This window comes from Cyrtonyx montezumae, unplaced genomic scaffold (assembly GCF_038088225.1).
Source record: "Cyrtonyx montezumae isolate F1298 unplaced genomic scaffold, pur_monq_1.0 scaffold_8, whole genome shotgun sequence".
Lineage (NCBI taxonomy): Eukaryota > Metazoa > Chordata > Aves > Galliformes > Odontophoridae > Cyrtonyx > Cyrtonyx montezumae.
The window spans coordinates 91229798-91251707 of NW_027072089.1; the positions used below are offsets into that span (position 1 = coordinate 91229798).

The window sequence follows — 21910 nt, forward strand, 5'->3', positions numbered from 1 at the left end:
AAGGCAAAACAAATTTCTGTAGGTTTCATAACCATTATTATACCTTTTATTTACATTTAGAAAGAGAAGTCATGAAACTTAATAAAACCAAATGCAACTTGTAAAGAAATCTTTTAACTTCTTTTTATTATTTATCACACATTAAAAAATGAAACACACTATACAAATGGTTTTTCATAGCAGATTACACATGGGTCCATTCAGACTTGCTCTGAAAGTGCTGCCAACATTTGTAAGTGCTGCCAGCAATGGCAGCTGTTTATCATATAGCCAATGTATTGATTTAAATGCAGTAGCATGCAACCCTTAAAGGAGAAGGGTCTGATTCCTCTCTGTTCTTAAATTAGATTAAATGGCATTGGTGTCCATATTTACATACTTGAAATGTATCAATCCTGAGCAGTTCTGATGTAAATCTGAGACTGGCTGATGGGGAGTCCTGGTCTCAGTTATTAAAAAGGGAGGTCCAAATGGCAGCAGAGTGGCTGCTATGAAGTCCTGTTGCTTTCATTCTTTCCATCACATACCTATTTGCCGAGTGTCACACAGTCAGAAAATTTCTACTAAAAACACTAAGCCAAGTAACTGTAGGTGTCCTTCTCACCATCAACACGTTCCAAGTACTCCTTCTCAATCAATATGTCAATGCATTTCTGTGGGGAGAAGCAAAGGTAAGTGGAGAGACATTACCTTCTGGTTGCTACAAACTTTGAACAATTTTGGCCACTGAAATATATGCCAAGTAGAGGATGGCAGCAGGTTACAGGCACAAACGAAGGCAATTCACTCTCCTGTTTCTGACCACAACCAAGAAGAGGACTCCACTAATCCACTAAATTGAATTATGCTTACTTGATGCCATTCCATGGTAGTGACTTGGAGATCAGCTGACTACTGTACTCAGTAATGAGCAACTTGGTAGTAAGAGTGCATCTGTTTAACTTTTTATTTGTTGAGTGCTTACTGAAGATTGCTACTGTAGTAACTAGTTGCCTAGAACAACTTGTCTGTATGCTCATCTTTCTAGCATTGGTGCCTGGTTTTGTAATGGCTCTCCACTGCCTGTTCCTTGCTCCACCTGTCTGTCTGGGGTAGAAAAAACATTTGTGGCAACACTAAACCAACCAATCGTGAAACAATAGTTAAATACAACCCACCCCCCCCAATTTTTTTTTTTATTCTAGAAGAGATTAGGGATTAGGAAACTAGGATATCAACCATGCCTGCAAAAGGTGGGACCTGCACAACTGTGAGAGCAAGAAGGCAAGCATGGAGCATGGGTTACGGCATACTGGCATGGATGCAAAAATATGACTGAGAAATCGTAAAAGAAATCTGCATATCCTACTTAAAATATTTACTGCTTTGTTACAGCTCTGAAAATGTCTCTACCTATTTCACCTTGTTAGGATCATAGTATATCCCAAATTGGAAGAGACCCATAAGAATCAGCAAGTCCAACTTCTGGCTCTACACAGTACCATCAGAAAAAACAATCAGTCCATATGTCTGAGACCACTGTTTAGACACTTAACTCTGGCAAGCTCAGTTCCCTGGTGAGGCTGCTCCAATGCCCAACCACAACCTTGGTGAAGAATCTTCTCCTGATACCCAGCCTGAATTTCCCATCACAGCTTCGTGCAGTTCCCACAGGTTCTACTGCAGGTCACCAGAGAAGCAATCAGTGCCTCTCCCTCTACTTCCCTTTGTATGAAAGCTGTAGGTCATGATGAGGTCCCTCCCCTCAGTCCCTTCTTAACTAGGCTTAACAAATGAAAGGACTTCAGCCACTCCTCAAACAGCTTCCTGTCTAGACCCATCACCATCTTAGTAGCCTTCATTTGGGTACTTTTTAATAGTTACATCCATTTTGTACTGTGGCACCCAAAGCTGCACCCAGTACTCAAGGTGAGGCTGCACCACTGCAGTATAGAGCAGTACAAATCACTTCCCTCAACTAGCTAGCTTGATGCACCCCAGTATATGGTTGGCCTTCTTGGCTGCCTAGGCATATTGTTCACGTTGCTGTCAACCAAGACCCCTAAATCCCTATCCCCAGGGCTGCTCTCAAACCTGCATCTGTATGAATAGCTAGGGTTGCTCCTTCCCAGATGCAAAATGCAGTACTTCCTCTTACTAAACTTCATGCAGTAGGTGGTTATCCATCTAACTAAATTAAAGAGAACTGGCCCTAAAATGGAGCCCTGGGGAACTCCACTAGGGGCTGTTCACTGATGCAATCTCCTTTGCACCCAACCTGTCAAATAATTGCTTATACAACACTGTTTTTGTCTAGCTGTATGCTGGACATTTTGTACAGTATCAAAAACTTAACTGTATTGAAAAACAGTATCAAAAACTTAACTGAAATCTAAAAAGAAAACAAATGAGATTCTCTTTGTCAACCAGATAGGTGACCTTGTCATAAAAGGAAATTAATAAATTAGCTAAACAGGACCCTTCACTCATGAGCTCATGCTGACTGTGACCAACAACGACACTATTCTTCAGTTGTTTTCCATTAATTCCCAGCATTAGTTTTCTCCATAATTTTACCAGTCACTGAAGCAAGACTGACAGGCCTATAATTACCAGGATCTTCTTTCTTGCCCTTCTTGACAATTGGAACAATGTTTGCCAGCTTCTAGCCAACTGGGACCTCTCCAGATTCCTAAGACAGTTGGAAAATAATTGAGACAGGTCTCACAATATCAGCCAGCACTCTGAGTACCCTGGAACGAATCTCATCAGGTCTAATAGACTTACATGCATCCACATGGAGCAGAAAACCTCACACAAGTTCAGTTTGCTGGAAGTTGATAGCTCCCAGTCACAGACCTCCAGTCCACTTAAGGCACCTAAGGTGCCAGAGCTCACCATTAGAGTTGAAGACAGGCAAGTAAGGGCATAGTGGAAGCATAGTTTAATGCCATTCGCCTAAGAAAAGATGACTATTTGCATCAAAATAATGAACCAGTGTTCTATCTAGTTCTCCCCTTTTGCTATTAATGTAGTTAATTTAGTTACCAGTGGCCAGCCTCAGCTTGTAATAGAGCTTCAGACATTTGAATTTTCTTTCTAACTCTAATGAAGGCATACAGCATCTCTGTAATATTCCCATGTCACCTGACCTTGCTTTTAGTGATAACGCACTTCATTCTCCTGCCTAAGCTCTATAAGAACAACCCTGTTCAGCCAAGTTGAAACTGACCAGCACTAATGAATCCCAACACCATCAAAAGCAGTTTCCCAGGGCACTTTTCAGGCAGCTCAGGTAAACAGTAATCTGCTCTCCCCATATCCAGGGTTGAAGTTTTGGTGGTTGTTTTCCTCCAATCACCAAAGATTTAATATTCAACCACTTCATGGTCACTATGATGAAGATGGCCACCAAGCACCACTTGACCCATGAGACCTTCACTGTTCACAAGCAACAGATCTAGGAGGGGACCTTTATTTGTCAGCTCCTGTACCAGGCAATTGTTATCAAAGTGTTTTAGGCATCTTCTGGACCTGTTTGTATCAGCTGTGTGATGATCTCAGTATCTGAGAAGCTGAAGTCCCTCATAAGGAGGATGGTTGATCTAGAGCTCTCCCTTAGTTCTGTAAAGAATAATTAACTGTTGTTGTCATACTGGCTGGTGGTCTACAGCAAACTCACACAATTATATCTCCTTGTATGGGAACTGTTGAATCAGCCTGAACCACTGATTGATCACCTGAGGCAAGCACTGAATCAGCTGCAGGACCAGAGGTAAAGGCAATTCACCTTTGTGACAAGACAGGGTGAAGCCTGGATCCACCTCCCCTAGATGCCATTTAAGGGCTGACCATCACTGGGGAAGGATCTATTGATGGCAATTGCTCCTTTGGAGTTTCCTATTGCGAGCCTAGGACACAGATGAGCATTTTTTCCCCTTCATTTTGATTGTCTCTTTCCCATCACAATAATCTGTTCAATAATACCGTCTATAAAATATCTTGGCCATAATAGCATTTGGTATTATTCATTCTGTTAACCTCACACCTTACACTCCTTTACTTATCCTTCCTTTCATCCTGACCCAGAGGCTCTCAATCACATCATTCACAGCTGACAGCTCTGTACAGTCCGTTCCCTTCATTACACACAGGACCACCTCATCACCTCACTCACCATGCCTGTCTCTTCTGAAGAGCCTCTAACGATCCAGAAATATCAGTCACAGGACTTCTTCCCACCAGATTTCACTCATGCCAGTGATGTTATAGCTCTGGGACAGAGCCAAGACTTCCAGTCTTTTCTGGTTGTTTCTCATGCATCTACACTAACGGCATGCAGCATTTCAGATTGCTTCATTGTACCCAGCACCTCATGAAGCAGAGTGAAGGATTTCACTAACATGAAGTCCCTCTGAATGGCAGTGGCATGCCATCATGCCATTCCATAGTTTATCGCAGGCAGACTTGGTTTTATCCTTTTTCCCCTTCTAATCTTGTAATCAGCCCCTGCAAACTCCCACACAAAAATCTCTTTAAGAAATCCCTCTAAGAAAGGGGCATCCCATCAGGCATTAGCAGGCCCAGCATTGTGCAGACCTTCTCACGGTCAAGAAATAGAAAATTTTACTGTTTTTACCAGCTTAAGAGCCACATATTGGCATTCTGGGTCTCTGCCTGCTCCTTTCAATATTTATCTCTGCTGCTCAAAGGACAGAAAAAAAAACTACCTGTGCACCCAATCTTGTTACCAATTTTCCCAAAGCCCGCAAGTCCCTTTTGATAGCTTTTGGACTTGTCTTAGCTACTTCATCACTGCCAACACGAAAAACCAATAATAGGTAATCAGAGAACTGTACCAGCTGAGTGACGTTTCTAGTGATGATTCTTATCCAGGCCCAAAGGAAAGCAACAGACTTCTCTACGGGTTGGACTCAGGCAGCATATTAGACTTTCTGTTTCACTCAGAAGGGAATGCCGTTTGCAACGGCTCTTTTTGTGGCCATATCACTTCCTCTGGCTTGAGTGGCCACAAACCACATAGGGCATGGCTTTCTTCTGGATGGATGCCATGGTGGAACTCCACATGAGGAGGTTACAGCCACTGCTGGAAACCAGTTTCAGTACCCTCCAGCATGAACTGCCACACAAACTGCTCTGCCATGCCTTTGAAGATGTTATTTTAGTTTCCATTTGTAACTCAGAAAGATTTTAAAATCCTGCTCATCACCAGGAACAGTTTTAGAGCAGTAATTCTCACATACCTTAATTACTGGAACTCGTGGCTTGAACCTTGAGGACAACTGTGTTAGCACTTCTCCAAGCAGTTGCTGGTGTTTTAGAACTTTCCTCATTTTCATGATTCTTACAATAGCAGCCTGCACAGCAAAGTCAGAACAATATGCTTAGGAGCTTGTCCTGTATAAAGCCATTTTATTTCTCCAGTGGATCACGTATGCTAACACAATGAATATTTTGACATAACAAACAACTTCAGCAGGAGACAGGTATAAGCTTATCTATCTGCCATTACCTTTCCCTACAGTAACCAGTTCTTAACTACCTAACGAATGGTTGATGGTCACAACCCAGTTAAAGAAAGATGTGCTTACCCATCCAAAGGATCGGGGCTCACCAAATACTTGAAAAGGAGGCATCTCCCAGTAGAAGATCCCTCCCTTGTGGCAGCCAGTCCCTTAAATGAGGCTTCAGGAGGAATTGGTCCCAGGGCTGGCTGTCTCTCTTTACCAGGGATTTAATCATTGGTGTGGACCAATGATTCATGACTTTGCAGTTCCCACACACCTACAGAGTGCCAACTACTCACACTGATTTTTAGAATTCAGATTTTACAAAGAATGCACTCATCAAGTGTTTCTGACACAGGAATTTTGAGAACTATGTTATTTAAGATCAGCAAGAACAATGGTACCACCAACAACAAAGAAATATTTGTATAATAAGGTTAAATACATAGGTAAGATTTCTGTTGTGACATTCTTTTAGCAGTACATTTGTAATCTCAGGCAGGTGGCTGATGCCGCAAACTAAGCCTGTCAAATGTTTAAGGGGCAGTTGGACAACATCCATATTGATGTGCTTTAACTTCTGGTTAGTCCTGAAGAGGAAAAGGCAATTGGGACTTGGTTTTTGAATGTCCTTTCCAACTGAACTACTCTATTCTATTTGCTTTCTCTGCCCCCTCTACTTACTTTAGAAGTATTTAACTACTAAATAAAGTGGTAGAAAAATTCCTTCAAGTTCATTCAACCTAAATATTTCCAATTTTCATTCAGAATAGAAGTCTGGTGAGCATATGCATCCACTGAACCCAAATACATGTTAAAATGGAAAATACATCATACTATGCTTTTCTACATTTTCTGTTACAGACTGGAAGGAACTTTAAAAGTGCTGTAATATATTTTTAGCGACAGCCTATTGCATTGGAATGCTACACTGCTTTTAGTACATGGTATGCTTCCTAAGAGGACTATAAAACTGAAATCATGTGCATTGTGCAGTAGAATCCTGCAGTAAGTCACCTGAATCAGTAGTTTCCTATCTTCCTCTATATTTTTGTGTGTAGTTTCTTGCTCCTGCTTCTGTTCAGTTTTCATTGGCACATTTATATTTACCCTCAACTTTTTGCTGTAAAGAAAAACAGAAGTTAATCAAACGAATTAGCCTATTTCCAAAAGAAAAAAACCCTCACCAACGTACACCACATTATCAGTATTTTACAAGGAAAGTGGACTTCGGTACTCCCAAAAGTGTTAGACATTATTCAAGCTAAAATAAATAAAAGAGCAAAAAATAGAAACCCCAAATATCTATTTGATGGTTGTTAACGTACTTCATGACTTACTGAATGCAATCTGTTAGGTCAAATCAGAGCTATATAGTTACTTGATTTGAATGAGTTCTATGTTTAGTAAAAAGCTTCTTATCAGTGAACATTAGAAAGAAAGAAAGAGTAGAAATAAAATCACCATTTTTACATTTAGATTGTGACTGTAGAGAAAAGCACTTATCCTATAAAACAGAATTATGCTTTTCATATACTCTACAGTGCCCACAGCTGTGCCATTACTATATGTACCACATACCATCCCACATTACAAGTGGGGAATAAGCCACAGCGCCAAGGCACTCAAGAGTGTGGCCAGTCAACTATACTTAGAAGCACTGCAGTAAGGAGAAGATCCATTACATACTCAGTGTCATCTTGTAAGCCATAACTGGAGAGCCTCCAATCCACACAATGCAGCAACATTTGAATGCTTCCATTATTGCATTGGTGTAACTGACCAATGTGCATGCTCAAAACTTCAGTTATAGATCAAAAAGGTTAAAAGTAGATACAGAAGGGTGTATACAAGGACAGGTTTTAAAGTGTTTCTTTCACTTGAGATTTTATCTTCAGGAAGAACTTAACTTCTCAAAGAATGCATGCCTATGCTCAGGTTAGTATGGTAAAAAGTCAGAGTGGTGAGGGCAGCTCAAAATACACAGGCATAGAAAACACCTGTTAAAGTAGGTGAAAAAAACTATTGGGAATCATGTTTAAGTTACCACAGCACTTTACACTCTGAAGTTCTAAAATGAGTCTGCTGATGAGAAGTTCAAGTTATTTCCACTGGATAAATATTTAAGCCTTTGGTAATCATAGAATATGAAGTATTTTTCTGACTGCATTTAAGTCATGCACCTTTATAAATTATGCAAAAAATACACAATATTCAAGGAGCAAAATTGAGATAGGAAAACATTAAGGTCATGACAGCCTTTAATGACAAAGTCAAGGTCAGTTGAAATCTTTGCTACTTCCTTACTAGCCAACTACCTCTTCTGAAGCTGATACAGGGATTTCTACTTGAACTGGGACTTGAACTCAGGAACTTTAATTCCAGGAATATAAAATTCTACTACCATTTCAAATACAACAATACATAGTTGAAGTTTTTCCTTACTTTTTATAACCAAGATACAGCTTTATTAAGGTATCTGGTTTTAGCTCCACCTCATCAACATTTGCATTTTCATCTTCCAAAACCTGGAAGAAAATAAACACTAGTCAGTACATTTTATCAACTATTAAAGCAAATCATAAAAAAGCAACAGGTACTTACAAGTAATTTTGACTTCAACAGTATCTGTAGAACTTGTGCCAAGATATCCTATAAAATTATAGAAAACATCAGTACAGACAGCCATCTCCTTTCCTTTCCATAAATTATAACCCTTTAATAAGAATACACAGATTTACACTAAGAACTACTGAGTGCAGAACACCATAACATGAGCCTGGAAAGCAATAAAGATGTAGTTCACAGAAATAAAACATAGTGAGCCTTCCTGGGTGTTAGGACATATCACCCTGCAATTGGCAACTACAATTCTTTATAAAGACTAATTCCAAAAAACAGATACTCCCAGCTATTATTTTATTCACTTGCAAATCAAGAGATCATTTTTCTCTAAGCCATATTTATATAAGTACCATGCCAAGCTTAAGCTTCAGGAAGTAAGCATCTTCTGTTTTCTGATTAATATATTTTTCTTGTCTTCAGTACAATAAGGGGTTGGGTTCTGTTACTAGTCACCCAGATGGCTACACTAGTCAATGGTCTGTGCAAGCCCGAAAAGCTGCCATTTTAGCACAGTCCAAGTCTTCTGGGTTTCATGTTGCTAGGCTTCATCTGCACACATTGTTATTCTGGTCCAATCACAATCTACACAAAAAACTTACTCTGTAGATATAAAATGTCTGCATCTATCTACAGAAATACGCAAAAAACCACCTGTAACAAATGGCAACCCTGTGGAAGACTTCTGTATTTGCTATAAACCATCAACAGCAGTAACTTACTAGATTTGCATTTCTAAAATCAAAAAGTAAAAATCCACCTGACTAGAGATTGCCAAGCTTTCCAGAAGTCCCAGCAGACTTGATTCAGAACTACTAGGAAAAGACACAAACGCCAAATAAACCTTGGGCCACAAAAGCTACTTGGGAAGAATAAGAAATGTACCTTTTCTACAAGAGAGTGAATTTATGACATACAGATTTTGATATGATCACGTACATAACCTTTGAAATGCAGAGAACAGAAATACAAAATAATCATTTAGGAAAAATGCTGTTCCTCCCACAGTGTCATCTTTTACTATTAAATATGTAGTGAGACAGCAGAGGTCAGCATGAAGCTACACAATTCTTTCAAGTGACAAGACAAAGATTTACCAAAGACTAAGCGGTTAGTAATTACAGGAAAGTAAACCAGGGAAGCACATCTGCACCTTCAGGACAGCCTAAACCCGATTTCTTACAATAGCAGAAGAGCCCTGATGACCAAAAGACTTATGAATAAGTACAGTTAAATGTGCAAAGGCACTACCATTTTTATTTGAGTACTGTCTGTCAACTGCTGCACGGTGTAGGCATCTTCTGTGTTGTACTGCAGTAAAATTGCCATCTGGAATGTGGATGCCTATCAGATACAAAAATCAGAATGAGAACATACGCACGCACTTCCAGAACTTGAGCAGTTTGAAATTCGCCAGTGTAAAAACAGACAAATAATTGGACAAAGGAAAATAGCCAACTAGTGCTGATCACTTCACACACAATACAGATGCTACTTGTACAACCAAAATTCTACCTCCCTGCATCATATAAACATTTAACCTTCATTAAACACCTACACAGACTACTGAATTAATCTTCAAAACCTTACTAAATCTACCAGTATAATGAAACCAAATTTATAAGCAAGCAGCTATCAGTAGCTTATCGCCAGAGTTACCATGTTGATTATAAAAGTTCAAATTATCTTGTTTCTTCTCACTGTTCTGAGCTCTTTTTGAGAGAGTACACACAAAAGCATAACACACGAGATCTTTCACAAAGAGGTTACAGTTGCAACTGTTGCAGTTGCACACAACCCAGCTCAAAAACCATTTAAACCAAAAGTAATACGTAAGATTTCTAAGTCAAATTTATTTTAAACAGATCTTAGTGACATTATAGTAAGTACATGAAATATATAGTAAAAGTTCTATTTACTGTGACACTGAGAATTTTTACAAAGCCAGTAGTATTATTCACTTGAGTAAAGCAAATGAATGCTTAGTAGTTAAACACATGTATACGTACACACACACTAATGCAACAATTAAGGAAATGAATAGTTTAAAATACTTGATATATATTACTACATATAATTAATGAATATTTTGACATACAACTAATAGACAGCTCAACTCACTGTATCATCAACTGAAGTTCATTTGCATGGGGGTACAAGTATTTTACATGAACTCTGCTACTTAACTAATTTCATACTTTGCTGTTTTAAACATTTATCTACACAGTGATCCCTTAATGTGAGGGAAAAATAATGAGTGAAGAGACTGAACACATAAAAGCAGTGGAAAAGAGTGCAAATGCACATCTCCTAAGCAACACAGCAATCAGCTCTAAAAATGCAACCAAGTGTTTCTATTGACAGAACCCTATTCTTACCTGTAATGTGTATCTATTTTTGAAACAGTTGGTGACTAGTTCCCCTTTGGAAAGCTGATACAACCATGTTAATTTTCTTCCACTATGACGACTGGCATAAAATGCAGTAAATCTCTGATAGCTCCGTTCTAACTGTATAAAAAACAAAACAAGAAAACCAAGAATATTATTTTCCTTCACCTGCTACTACAACATGCTGTGGAACCAACACACAAGTTAAATCTGATCACGTTATACATGCCATATTGTCCAAAATCTAAAATATTCATAGTCTTAAGACTGGATGTAAGTTTTCTTTTTTTATTATTAATAATGCATTTAAATGTAAACAAAAATGTAAATTTCATTTTTTTATGGAACATCAAGCAAGGTGAGAAAGTGATTTAACTACAATGATAACTCCCCTAAAAACAGTTAAATTCATGACATAAACAATTTTTTTTTTTATCTGTTATCTATAAGGACTCAATAATGGTTACAGTATCCAAACTGCACTGGACAGAGCTGAAGCAACTGTGAAGGAAGATTCTTACATAAAACCATATTAAAAACAGATACGCTAACAAATCTTTAAATTACTATGTAATGTTTTGAAACTTCATTAATCGCCACCTTTCTACAGGAGATGGGTGTTAGATATTTCATACAAATTCCTCCCACTATCTTTATGCAATTATTTTGTTCCAAATATCCTTCAGCTAAAAAAAAAAAACAAATACAAAATACACATACGAAGCTTCTGGACAAAAAAGAACCTTCCAGTTCTCTCTGACACACCAGAATAACAGATTTTTATTGGTAACTTCCTTTCTTGTTTAGTAATTCTATTGCTCAAAGTTCAGCACCTTACCTCTGAGGGCAGAGCAAATGTGCAAGACTGCTGAAATGGCCACGATCCAGAACTTAGCACCTGTATGCTGAAATCCACTGAAAAAGAATGCACAGTAGCACGATGAACTGCTTTATCATCCTTGCTTTCACTTGCTTTTCCAAAAACCAATTTGAGTTTTAACACAAGGGCAGATTCTGTTGCTAAACTAACACAGTGAAAAATCATTACACAATAAATGTTCTTTTCTTCTTTATTCAGACTGCAGAAGAAAAGAATCCATGTAAGACAGTGGAACAAGTTGAATAACTTTAGTTTTTTGTGTGACACTCAATTTTCTCTTTTTGTAGAAATTTTTAGCCCGTTTCTATACCAACAACAGATTGCTTATCTAACAAGCACATTTATCTGCATTGAAATTGCACCACACTACATGCTGGCAACAACAACAAAAAAATCACACAAGTAGGTTTGTAAAAATTTTTTGATATGTTAGTAGGTATAATGCAAGAAAAATAAATAAAACTTAAGCCTTAAAACACTGTAATGTTATCTAACAAATAACCAATTTTCAAAAGGGTTTGTTTCAAAATACTTCAATTACCAGACTTTCTTCCAAAACAAAACAGTAAAGCTTTCTAAAACACAGGATCCTTTTTCTTAACTCTTTTAAGAAAGATAGCTCAAAAGCATAATCATCTTTCCAATTAAAGAGATAGGATTCAACTTGATTTTATTATGTACCTAATCATGAGCTGCAAAAACTATGAAATGTTACTGGAAGATAATATACAGACCTAAAAATCTAGCATAAAAATCTATCTTCATCAAAATAGTAACTCTAAATTTTGGGTATTATGATGTGGCAATTAAGTATTGCTCTCATATCATAAGCTTTTACATGTATAAAAGAGACAAAACTAAAAGTACTCAAAAGTAACATAAGTAAACACATCACTTACAATCTAGTGGTTCTGAATTGGTCAGATGCTTTTTAAATTGCTCATTCAAATCCTTGCTTACACCAATATCTTGGAACATCCGCTGCAACTTGGACGTATATTCAAAACCACAAGCTTGCTGTATTAAAAAAAAAAAACAGGTATGTCTGCAATCTGAATTTTGACAAAAAATTAAAACAAAGAATTCCTAAAGGAGTCAATTTTCTTAAAAGAAAATGTACAAAGTTCAGTACTTCCATTATTCAAATCCTAACTGAACATGCTCTTCAACAGAAGCTGAGAACTGTTTAAAAGCGGATAAGCACATAATGAGACAGTACTAAAAGATCATCGCATCTTATTTTGAATGACCTTGTACTAAATAAGGGTTAACTACATCAAATTGTCCATTTGGATAACAATATCTAAGTCACTCATTGGATAAGAATATATTTAATCCCCATCTGACAGAAGTGCACTTCAAGTTCAAAGGAGTTTAAATAAATCAGAAATGGAAGAGAAGTAAGACTGTGCACTTTTTTGGTTACACATGACACATGAGAAAGCATAAAATGAAAGTACGTACATCAGTGGATTCCAAGATATGCAATATGGTAGATCACAGGATGATCAAGGAGTACTCACTTTAAGTTTAGAGATCATGCTTGCCTCAGCATCATCACTAGCACTGTTCTGATGTACAAGCCTTTTTGCAAGCATTTTAGCATAGAATTTCTGAAACACATCTTTATCTTCAATGTACTTGAAGACAACCATCTGGAAAAACATAAGATAAATTGTAAGAAAAAAATATTTTAGTATTTGTAGTGAAAAAACTGTAACTATCTGCTTCATTCGCAAGTCAGATTTGGATGCAGTTTGTGGCTTTTTTTTTGTATTTTTGGTGACTTTTCTAAAATGAACACAGTTTAAAGCACATTAACTGTGTATTCCACACAAAGTCTAATTTATTCATAAATATACATAGCCACAAATATTATATAAGAACGCACTGGAGAAACTATCTATACGCATACATATAAAAAACTGAAGTTAGCAGAAATTCCCCCTACTCACTTTAAATACACTAAGTAACTTATATTAAAATAAAATACAACTAACAATCTTCATATCTGTGAGACTTATTACTGAAAAGCTACTGAATCAAGCATACAAAGGGAAAGGTCTGATGTCATCTGATTTATAAGTGTCGAATATTACTAACTAGTCAGAGCTTAAACAGAAGAGAACTATTTACAGATGTCTTACCACTTGATTGAGTGTATCTTCCAATTCTGCTTCTTCTGGATTCTTTGAGCTGCAATGAAAGAAGTTCATTTTTTTTAAATGACTCTGCAAACTGCTACATTAAACCAACTTTAAGGAAGCATATGGAAATTTATTTAATAAATAAAAGAAAACAAATTGACTAGTTTGGGGACCAAAGACTCTTAAGAGGAAACTGAACATTTTTGTCTTTTATTTCATAAAATACATGTACATAAGTACATAAAGTATATGATTCTGAAACAGTAGTTAGAACTCCTGTACCATGAACTGCTTGGGACTTCCTGATAGCCTGATACTTCTCAGGATTTCTCCATTTAGATATCTCTTTCTGCTGCTAAATGTTACCTTCACTTCTTTATTAAAGAAAATACAGAGAAAACTGTTCAGAGAGCTGGGTCTTGACTGGGTGACAGCTAATTTGGTATCACACTGTTTTCCTCAACACTGTGCTTATCCATCAGGTATTACTGATACATCAGGTATATCTACACTGTAGAAGGGAAAAATAAATCCTTTTCAGGAGAAAAAATGAGAGAGGAGATTAGAAAGGGAAAAAAAGTAACTTTTCCTGGTTTATTTTCCAACCTTCCTGTCAATAACAGCTAGCAAACTTGTCAGTGACAAAACTGACATAAATCCAGTATGAACTGGACTGACATCAACTCACTTTATAAACTGCTTAATCCTCTGAAGCCAGATACTTTAATTATGAATGAGAAGAAATTAGAATTATGTTTTTGTCTCAATTTCTGCCCATGTGTGTCACAGTTTTGTGATTTTTAGTATTGGTATTCCACATCAAAACATCATGTAGTGTATTAAAGTAGAAGAGTTAATGCTCCAGCTCCATGGATCATTGATAGCTATGGGTACACCTGCCTCAGAAGAGAAGAACTATGTTCCCCAGAGGATTTTGTGTTGCTTTGTATTATTACGTTTTTCCTCTCAAAGGGAAAGATAAAAACTGTTCGCACGTCACGAGACACCTTCTTTTCCTTACGGATTGAATCAACAGCGGGTGCTTGCTGCCATCTCACATTTAGCATAAGGCCTTTGGTTTATCACTCTCTCTTGCTCATTTTATTTGATTTATTAGCTTTAATTCCAATTATATTGTATTATACTGTGTTATTTTACTTTCTGATTTAGTAATCTCATTTAGTAAATTAGCTTTCCTCCTCAGATAGCTGCCGCTGTTTTCTTTCTAGGCTATCTCCCTTTTCCCCTTCCCCCTTTCCTGGGGCATGGGTCCATGGGTCCCCTGCACTAATCGTCACAGAACCAGGCCAAACCAGCCTGTAAACCACTGACAACATGGAAGATGCAAAGATGATGACAGGAGGAAAACAAAAGCTTCAATGGAAAAGGGAAATGCGCATCTTTGCTTTAAGACACACATGTATAAATAAAACTCAAATTTCAAAAAAAAAAACCAAAACAAAACATCTAGAACAACAAGCAATCAAAAAACACCTAGAACTCAAAAAAAAAGCTTATATTACTATAACAGAAAAAAAATGTATCAGTTGTTCTGTTACTCCCCCCACTTCTTAAAGAAGTAAGCTACTTGCAATGATTAGGAAATTCCCCACTATTTTTATTTTTTAAACAGAATTTGGTACAAATAGTGTGTTCAGAGAAGGGCAACAAAACTGGTGAGGGGTCTGGAGCACAAGTCTTATGAGGAGCGGCTGAGGGAGCCGGGATTGTTTAGTCTGGAGAAGAGGAGGCTCAGAGGAGACCTTATTGCACTCTACCACTTCCTGAAGGGGGGTTGTGGTGAGGAGGGGGTGGGCCTCTTCTCCCTGATAAATAACAACAGGACGAGAGGGAATGGCCACAAGTTGCACCGGGGAAGATTTAGATTAGACCTGAGGAAACATTTTTTCTCTGAAAGAGTGGTCAGGCACTGGAATGGCCTGCCTAGGGAGGTGGTTGAGGCACCATCCCTAGCACTGTTCAAGAAGCGTTTAGATGAGGTGCTAAGGGATTTGATTTAGTAGTTGGGTAGGGATAGTGATAGGAGGATGGTTGGACTAGATGATCTTGTAGGTACTTTCCAACCTTATGAACTTATGAATTAAGTTTTCTTGAAATGTTAAATTTGTTTTTGAAGGCACAAAATAAATCTTATAAATCTTTTAAAACAAAAGCCAACCTGGAATAATCATCTGTCTTCAAAAACATACCTTTTCTTCAGTAAAGAATCACAGTATCGTGCCAGTAGCTCTGGGGATTTACTGGATGATTGAGCCATTTTTGTCACTGCATTATTATTTATAAATCGACCACAAGCCTATAAATCACAAAAGACAGTGAAATTTTTGGGAAACAAAACTGAGGATAGAAAATGATTACCATACTCCAATAAATTTACTTACTTTGTCTAATGCAGCCACAAAACCAGCATCATTGTTGAACGCTGACATTACCAAAGCGTTGTATTTCTTATGGACATCCAGCACTGTCTGTACATACATTTTTGGATCCTGTAATAAAAAGAGATTACTTTCTCCTTCCTCCAAAATTGAGTTATTCCCTGGCAATTTTTTTTTATGGTGAAAATGTACAGATGTTAGTGAATTGCTAAAACATGAATAAGGTCTTTAACACTGTCCCCTGTAACATCCTTCTTGACAAATTGGAAAGAAATGGAATTTGATGAGTAAACTGTTCGATGGTGCAAGACCACTCCCAGATAGCAGCAGCAGTCAATGGCTTAATCTCTGGATAGAAATCAGAGACATTATGACCCTCAGGTGTCAGTACTGTGACCAGCGTTCTTCAACATCTTCATCAGTGATGCTAACAGTGGGACAGAGGATTGAGTGCAAGCAAAATGCATCCAGAGGAGGGCCACAAGTATGACCCCAGGGACAGAATAACTCCCCTGTGAGGACAGACTGAGAGAGTTGGAACTGTTCAGCTTGGAGAATACTCCAGGGAGAGACAATAGTAGCCCTTCAGCATCTAAAGAGGGGCTATAGGAAGGAAGGGGACACACTCCTTAGCAGGGTCTGTTGTGATAGGACTAAGAGAGACTATTTCAAACTAGAACAGGGGAGATTTAGATTGGAAAACAGTTTTCACAGTAAGAGTGGTGAGGCACTGGCACAGGCCACCCCAGAGAGGTTGCAGAAGCCCTGCTTTGAGGATATTCAAGGTCAGGCAAGATGAGACTGAGCAACCTGATGTAGCTGTAAATATCTTTGTTCATTGCAGGGGAGTTGGACTAGATGACCATTAATGGCCCCCTCCAATTTAGAAGATTCTATGATTTCATGTCTGACTAATTATGATCAAGCATCACATACTATCTGTACTAGCATCTATCCAGACTAGTTTACTTTCTCCTGTCTGACAGACATGACTGGAAGCCTTCATTAACAGCAACTAGTACAAAAACCAAAATTATGTATTCAGTCAGACATTTCCAAAAATATGAGCTTAACTCCAATCAGACCTGAGAGATCTAGACAATTTTAAGTTGACAACTGTTACAAGAAATGACTGAAAAACATCTACGTACTAAAAAAGTTACCATGTATTGCCAATAAGTATAATTGAGTACTGAGATCTCAGTCACCAGTGGCTGTTAAAAAATAAACTCAGAAGATAATGGTAGCCAAATGCCAATAAACATGAAACCTATGGCACTCAAAGCCCAAATCCTGCATGCAATTATTGACCTCTGCATCTCCATAAAGATGTAGTGGAGTCGGTAGAAACCATGAAAGGCAATTCAAACACCAAACAGCAGCTACTTCATAGGAGTCTAAAAAGGCTAGAAATCTTCATTTCACAGATCTTAAATTTAAAAACATGTATGATCAAAGTTAAAATATCAGGAGAATAAGTGAAAAAAAAGTTCAAACACCATTTTAAAACTAAAGGGCACTTGATGGCTATATAATACATACATATTACATGTAAAGCAATGAACTTCTGTAACTCCAGAAACACATAGTATAACAGGAACCAAAACTAAGTTCATGAAAAACAGGTCCATGAACAAAATGATTGTGCATTAAGTGCTCCTGTTAAATCCCTTCCACAGTAATTCTACATGCTTTGAACAAATGGCAAAAGATGGACACAGTTTTATCAGGATCCTGAAGAGCATTTTCTGCTGCTGAATTTAGATGCAGATTACGTAGACTGTCAAGTTAAGGCTTTGCCTTACTTGATAAGATAGTGAACTGACAAACTACTGAATAACTTGTGGGCAATAAACTAAAGAGAAATAGTGGACATCTGAAGAGCAATCTTGCTGATTATGACACCAGAAAAGATAACCAGAAGACACTAAAAGCAGTAGTCCTCTGATTGAAGTCTAATTAATACAGATAATGGAGTTTAGAACAACTCATTCTGTAGTAAAAACCTCAAATAGTAATATCAGCTTGACTCATCTGATCTATTTCATCTCCACTAACTACAGAAAAGCTGACAGATGTTTGCTCAGCTGACTAGCTGTTCAGACAGTACAGAAACTGAAGTTAGAATCAATTATATCTAATTGCAGTAGAGGGCTAACAACTAAGCAATTATGAAAAAAGAAACAGTAAAAGGTACAGGAAGAAGAGGCAGATTTTCCTTGAGAAGCATCTTTTCTCTCAAAGATGAGCTAATTCCAGAAAAAGTGAAAGTTACTTTTTACTCTGTACTTCAAAGACCAGGTATAAAGAAACTTGAGAATGATAACCCCTGGAGGGACACAACTATGGAACATGTTTGATTTCAAAATTTAAGGTGAAACTGAAGATTCCTAAAGTTACTTCATGATTCAGAAAGCATCAATATTGTTAAAGAGCTACATACTTACAACTAGCATATGAACACAAACTTCAGACATGCAAAACATTTTCAGCTGAAAACATAATCTTCACTGCCATCCATGTATCATATCACAGAATGGCCTGGGTTGAAAAGGACCACAATGACCTTCTAGTTTCAACCCCCCTGCTATGTGCAGGGTTATCAGCCGATAGACAAGGTTGCCCAGAGCCACATCAAGCCTGGTTGTGAACGCGTCCAGGGATAGGGCATCCACAACCTCCTTGGGCAACCTGTTCCAGTGCATCACCACCCTCTGTGTGAAAGAATTCATCCTAATACCTAACCTAAACCTCCCCTGTCTTAGTTTAAGACCATTCCCCCCTCTCTTATCTCTATACACCCTCATAAACAGCCGTTCCCCCACCTGTTTATATGCACCCTTCAAGTACTGGAAGACTGCAATGAGGTCGCCCTGGAGCCTTCTCCAAGCTAAACAATCCCAGTTCTCTCAACCTTTCTTCATAGGAGAGGTGCTTCAGCCCTCTGATCATCTTAGCAGCCCACCTCTGGACACCCCCCAAGAGCTCCACATCCTTCCTGTACTGGGGACCCCAGGCCTGGATGCAGTACTCCAGATGGGGCCTCACAAGATCTGAGTAGACGTGGACAATCACCTCCCTCTCCCTGCTGGCCACCCCTTTCTTAATGCAGCCCAGAACAGAGGCTGCAAGTGCACACTGTTGGCTCACGTCCAGCTTCTTGTCTACCAGGACCCTCAAGTCCTTCTCAGCAGGGCTGCTCTCAAGATCTTCCCCCAGTTTGTATAAATACCTGGGATTGCCTCAACCCAAGTGCAGCACCCTGCACTTGGCCTTATTGAACCTCATTAGGATTTCATGGGCCCACTTCTCCAGCTTGACCAGGTCCCTCTGGATGGCTTTCCTTCCTTCCAATGTATCGACTGCACTGCTCAGCTTGGTACCATCTGCAAACTTGCTGAGGGTAAGCTACTAAAGACTACTGTTTCAACATTTACTAGCACTATTCTAAGTACTGTTACTAGTACTATTTCAAGAGTATCCAAGACTGATTGAAATGAAATCTGTCAGAAGAGAAATTTAATCCTGCTTTAGATAGAATATAAACCTTTGGTAAATTCTAATCTTGCTTTGCCTTCTTATAAAAAAATAAAAATATAGTAAGCATCACATTCTCTATATTTAAAAAGGTTAAAGGTTTTAAACAACTTCTTAGCTTTGCTGAGATTCAACCCTAAACCCTGCTTCTTCTTACCATTCCTAATGTTTGTAAAAACAGAATGCGAAAAGAACGAAGCAATTCACCAAAATATTAAAAACAATTTCTTCAAACAATCTCATACAAGCCACAATAATGAATTAAAAGTGAAATTGAAATAAAATACAAAATGCTTATTATAACATGAACTTCAAGTTATATCCATAGATATCACATTTGCACAGCCAACTTTGAGCAGCATGAAAACCTGACAGCCAAAATTCATAAGGAAAAGAAATCTCAGAAACAGGACAACAAAACAATCAAAAAACAACGATATGGAGTTGTTTTAAGCCTACTACAAATATGTGAGAATTGCCTAGTTCCCACAAACTGAATGAGAGAGAAGGAAAACACATGACAACTGGAAACCTGCATTTGAGGGTTAATATAAACTGGCAGTAATCACATATAGACATATTTTTGGAGATACTTGCATTTAGAGCGGCTTCACCACATTTCTCAATTGCAGCTAGACCTTGATTATGAATGTGAGTTTCCAACAGCTTTTTCAGCTCTCCAAGGCCATCCTGGATTCGAGATACAAGGTTATACATACGTCCCAGGTCTGAAAAATAAGGGAAGTCAGTATCTTATTTGTACTAGCTATGACTCCCAATTCATCATTTAAAAATTGCCAATATGAATTAATCAATAACAATGAAAATACACATTCAACTTCTACAGTAAGAAAAAATATCTAGTACAGTACGTCTTCTCACTAACCTACAAATGTAAGACAAGCTGAATAGAAAACAATCTGTTAAATACTAAAATGCTTTCCCTTTAGATTACTACTTTACCAAGAAATAAAAAAATATTTAATTTACAGAACTATGGTTACTTTGATTTCTAAGATGGAGATACAATGATTTAAAAATATTCACTGCATTTATATGAACCTTTGAATTCATTAAGACTTGTATTAGTGTTACTGCTTGCTGTGCCAAAAATGCAACAAGATTATCCAGCTGACAACCATCCTTTAAAAGTTACTATGCACAGGACAGCTTTTAAGAGATATGTTAATACGGAAAAGGCAGTAAGTGGTGTTACTTCTACTTGTGGCAGCAATAGTAGGAAACACAATGCAACTTGGATACCCTGACAAATACCTTTGGCAGATTAACATTCTAAATTTCATCCAATGAAGCACTGCCAATAAAAGCAGTTTCTTAAAGCAATACTTAACTACAATTTTTCTGTAGATAATCAGGTATCTCAAATTAAAAAAAAAAGTTGTGAAAACCATCACTGCAGTACAAAACTAGCAGAGGTGAAAAGACATTTCATTCAAGTGTTAAATCCTCATACTAAAAGCTGTTATCAGCCAAGACTTTCAAAATGAATTAGAAATTTTGAACACCTAAAGATGGTTTTGTATTCTTATTCTTTTAAATGGAGCAGACTATTTGGGCTACACAAAAATACTAGATTTTTTTAGTAACCTTGCCCTTATTGAACAGACACTTGAGTATATCAAATCAGTAACTGGTAATGAAGATATTTCACTTCACTGACTTGATCTTAAAGTTTGTCAGCTACTTCTAGCTGTTTTAAAAATAGAACTTCCCTGGAAGGCTTATTGAGCCATTTATTACAACCTTTGGATTATCAAACATAATGGAACCATCCGGTATCTGTATTGCTGTCCAACACTAGAATACAACACATGACTTCAATAGTGATGCAATGAGACTTCTGTTCAAAACAGTTTTCCAGACAGTGCTTTTAGTTCTCTAGAACTTCTAGAAATTTTTAACTTTTGGATTGTCCATTTTTGAAAACAGAACAGTTTTTCCTTCTGGAAAAAAGAGCCAACATATTCTCAGTTTGATGTAACACAATAATGTGTGCATCCACATAATTTTAGAAAAGAGGAAAAACACGTACACACAAAATGTGCTGCTGTCTTACAAGTACAGTCACAGGTTGCTCTATCAGGACAACGCTATTAAGTGAATTATTGAAGAGTCTATAAATCCTGAGGGTACATTTACAAGGTAATTCCTCCTAGATTTCCTTACAGTCTGTTCCTGATAAAAACAATTATTTCCTGTACTCATCATACAAGTATAAGTAACACATAGAAAGGTTGTGGGGCACGTTTTTCAACTAATTGCACAACAATTGTAAAGTTACAAATGCTTAACATACTTCACATGTAGAAGGGTCTCCAAATAAGCATACTTAAAAGAGCAAAGAAAAAGATTTTTTTTAAAGAATTATCTAGATATTATAATGAGTTTGGGATGATTTACAATAGGC

The 21910-nt window shown here is 37.5% G+C and overlaps 1 protein-coding gene across 1 annotated transcript in view; it reads right to left on the reverse strand.

Annotated features, from left to right (window-relative positions):
- Window positions 1–95: 95 nt before the first annotated feature.
- The window catches only part of CUL1 (cullin 1), a 51959-nt gene continuing 30144 nt past the window's right edge, over window positions 96–21910 (reverse strand). Inside the window, exons 9-22 of the mRNA XM_065753080.1 lie at window positions 20080–20210; window positions 15949–16056; window positions 15757–15863; window positions 13547–13595; window positions 12923–13054; window positions 12299–12416; window positions 11358–11434; window positions 10508–10639; window positions 9381–9473; window positions 8112–8159; window positions 7953–8035; window positions 6525–6630; window positions 5244–5357; window positions 96–653 (exon numbers count right to left, since the gene is read on the reverse strand). Coding sequence (XP_065609152.1) covers window positions 573–653; window positions 5244–5357; window positions 6525–6630; window positions 7953–8035; window positions 8112–8159; window positions 9381–9473; window positions 10508–10639; window positions 11358–11434; window positions 12299–12416; window positions 12923–13054; window positions 13547–13595; window positions 15757–15863; window positions 15949–16056; window positions 20080–20210 — 1379 coding nt within the window. The 3' untranslated portion in view covers window positions 96–572. The remainder of the gene's footprint in view (window positions 654–5243; window positions 5358–6524; window positions 6631–7952; window positions 8036–8111; window positions 8160–9380; window positions 9474–10507; window positions 10640–11357; window positions 11435–12298; window positions 12417–12922; window positions 13055–13546; window positions 13596–15756; window positions 15864–15948; window positions 16057–20079; window positions 20211–21910) is intronic.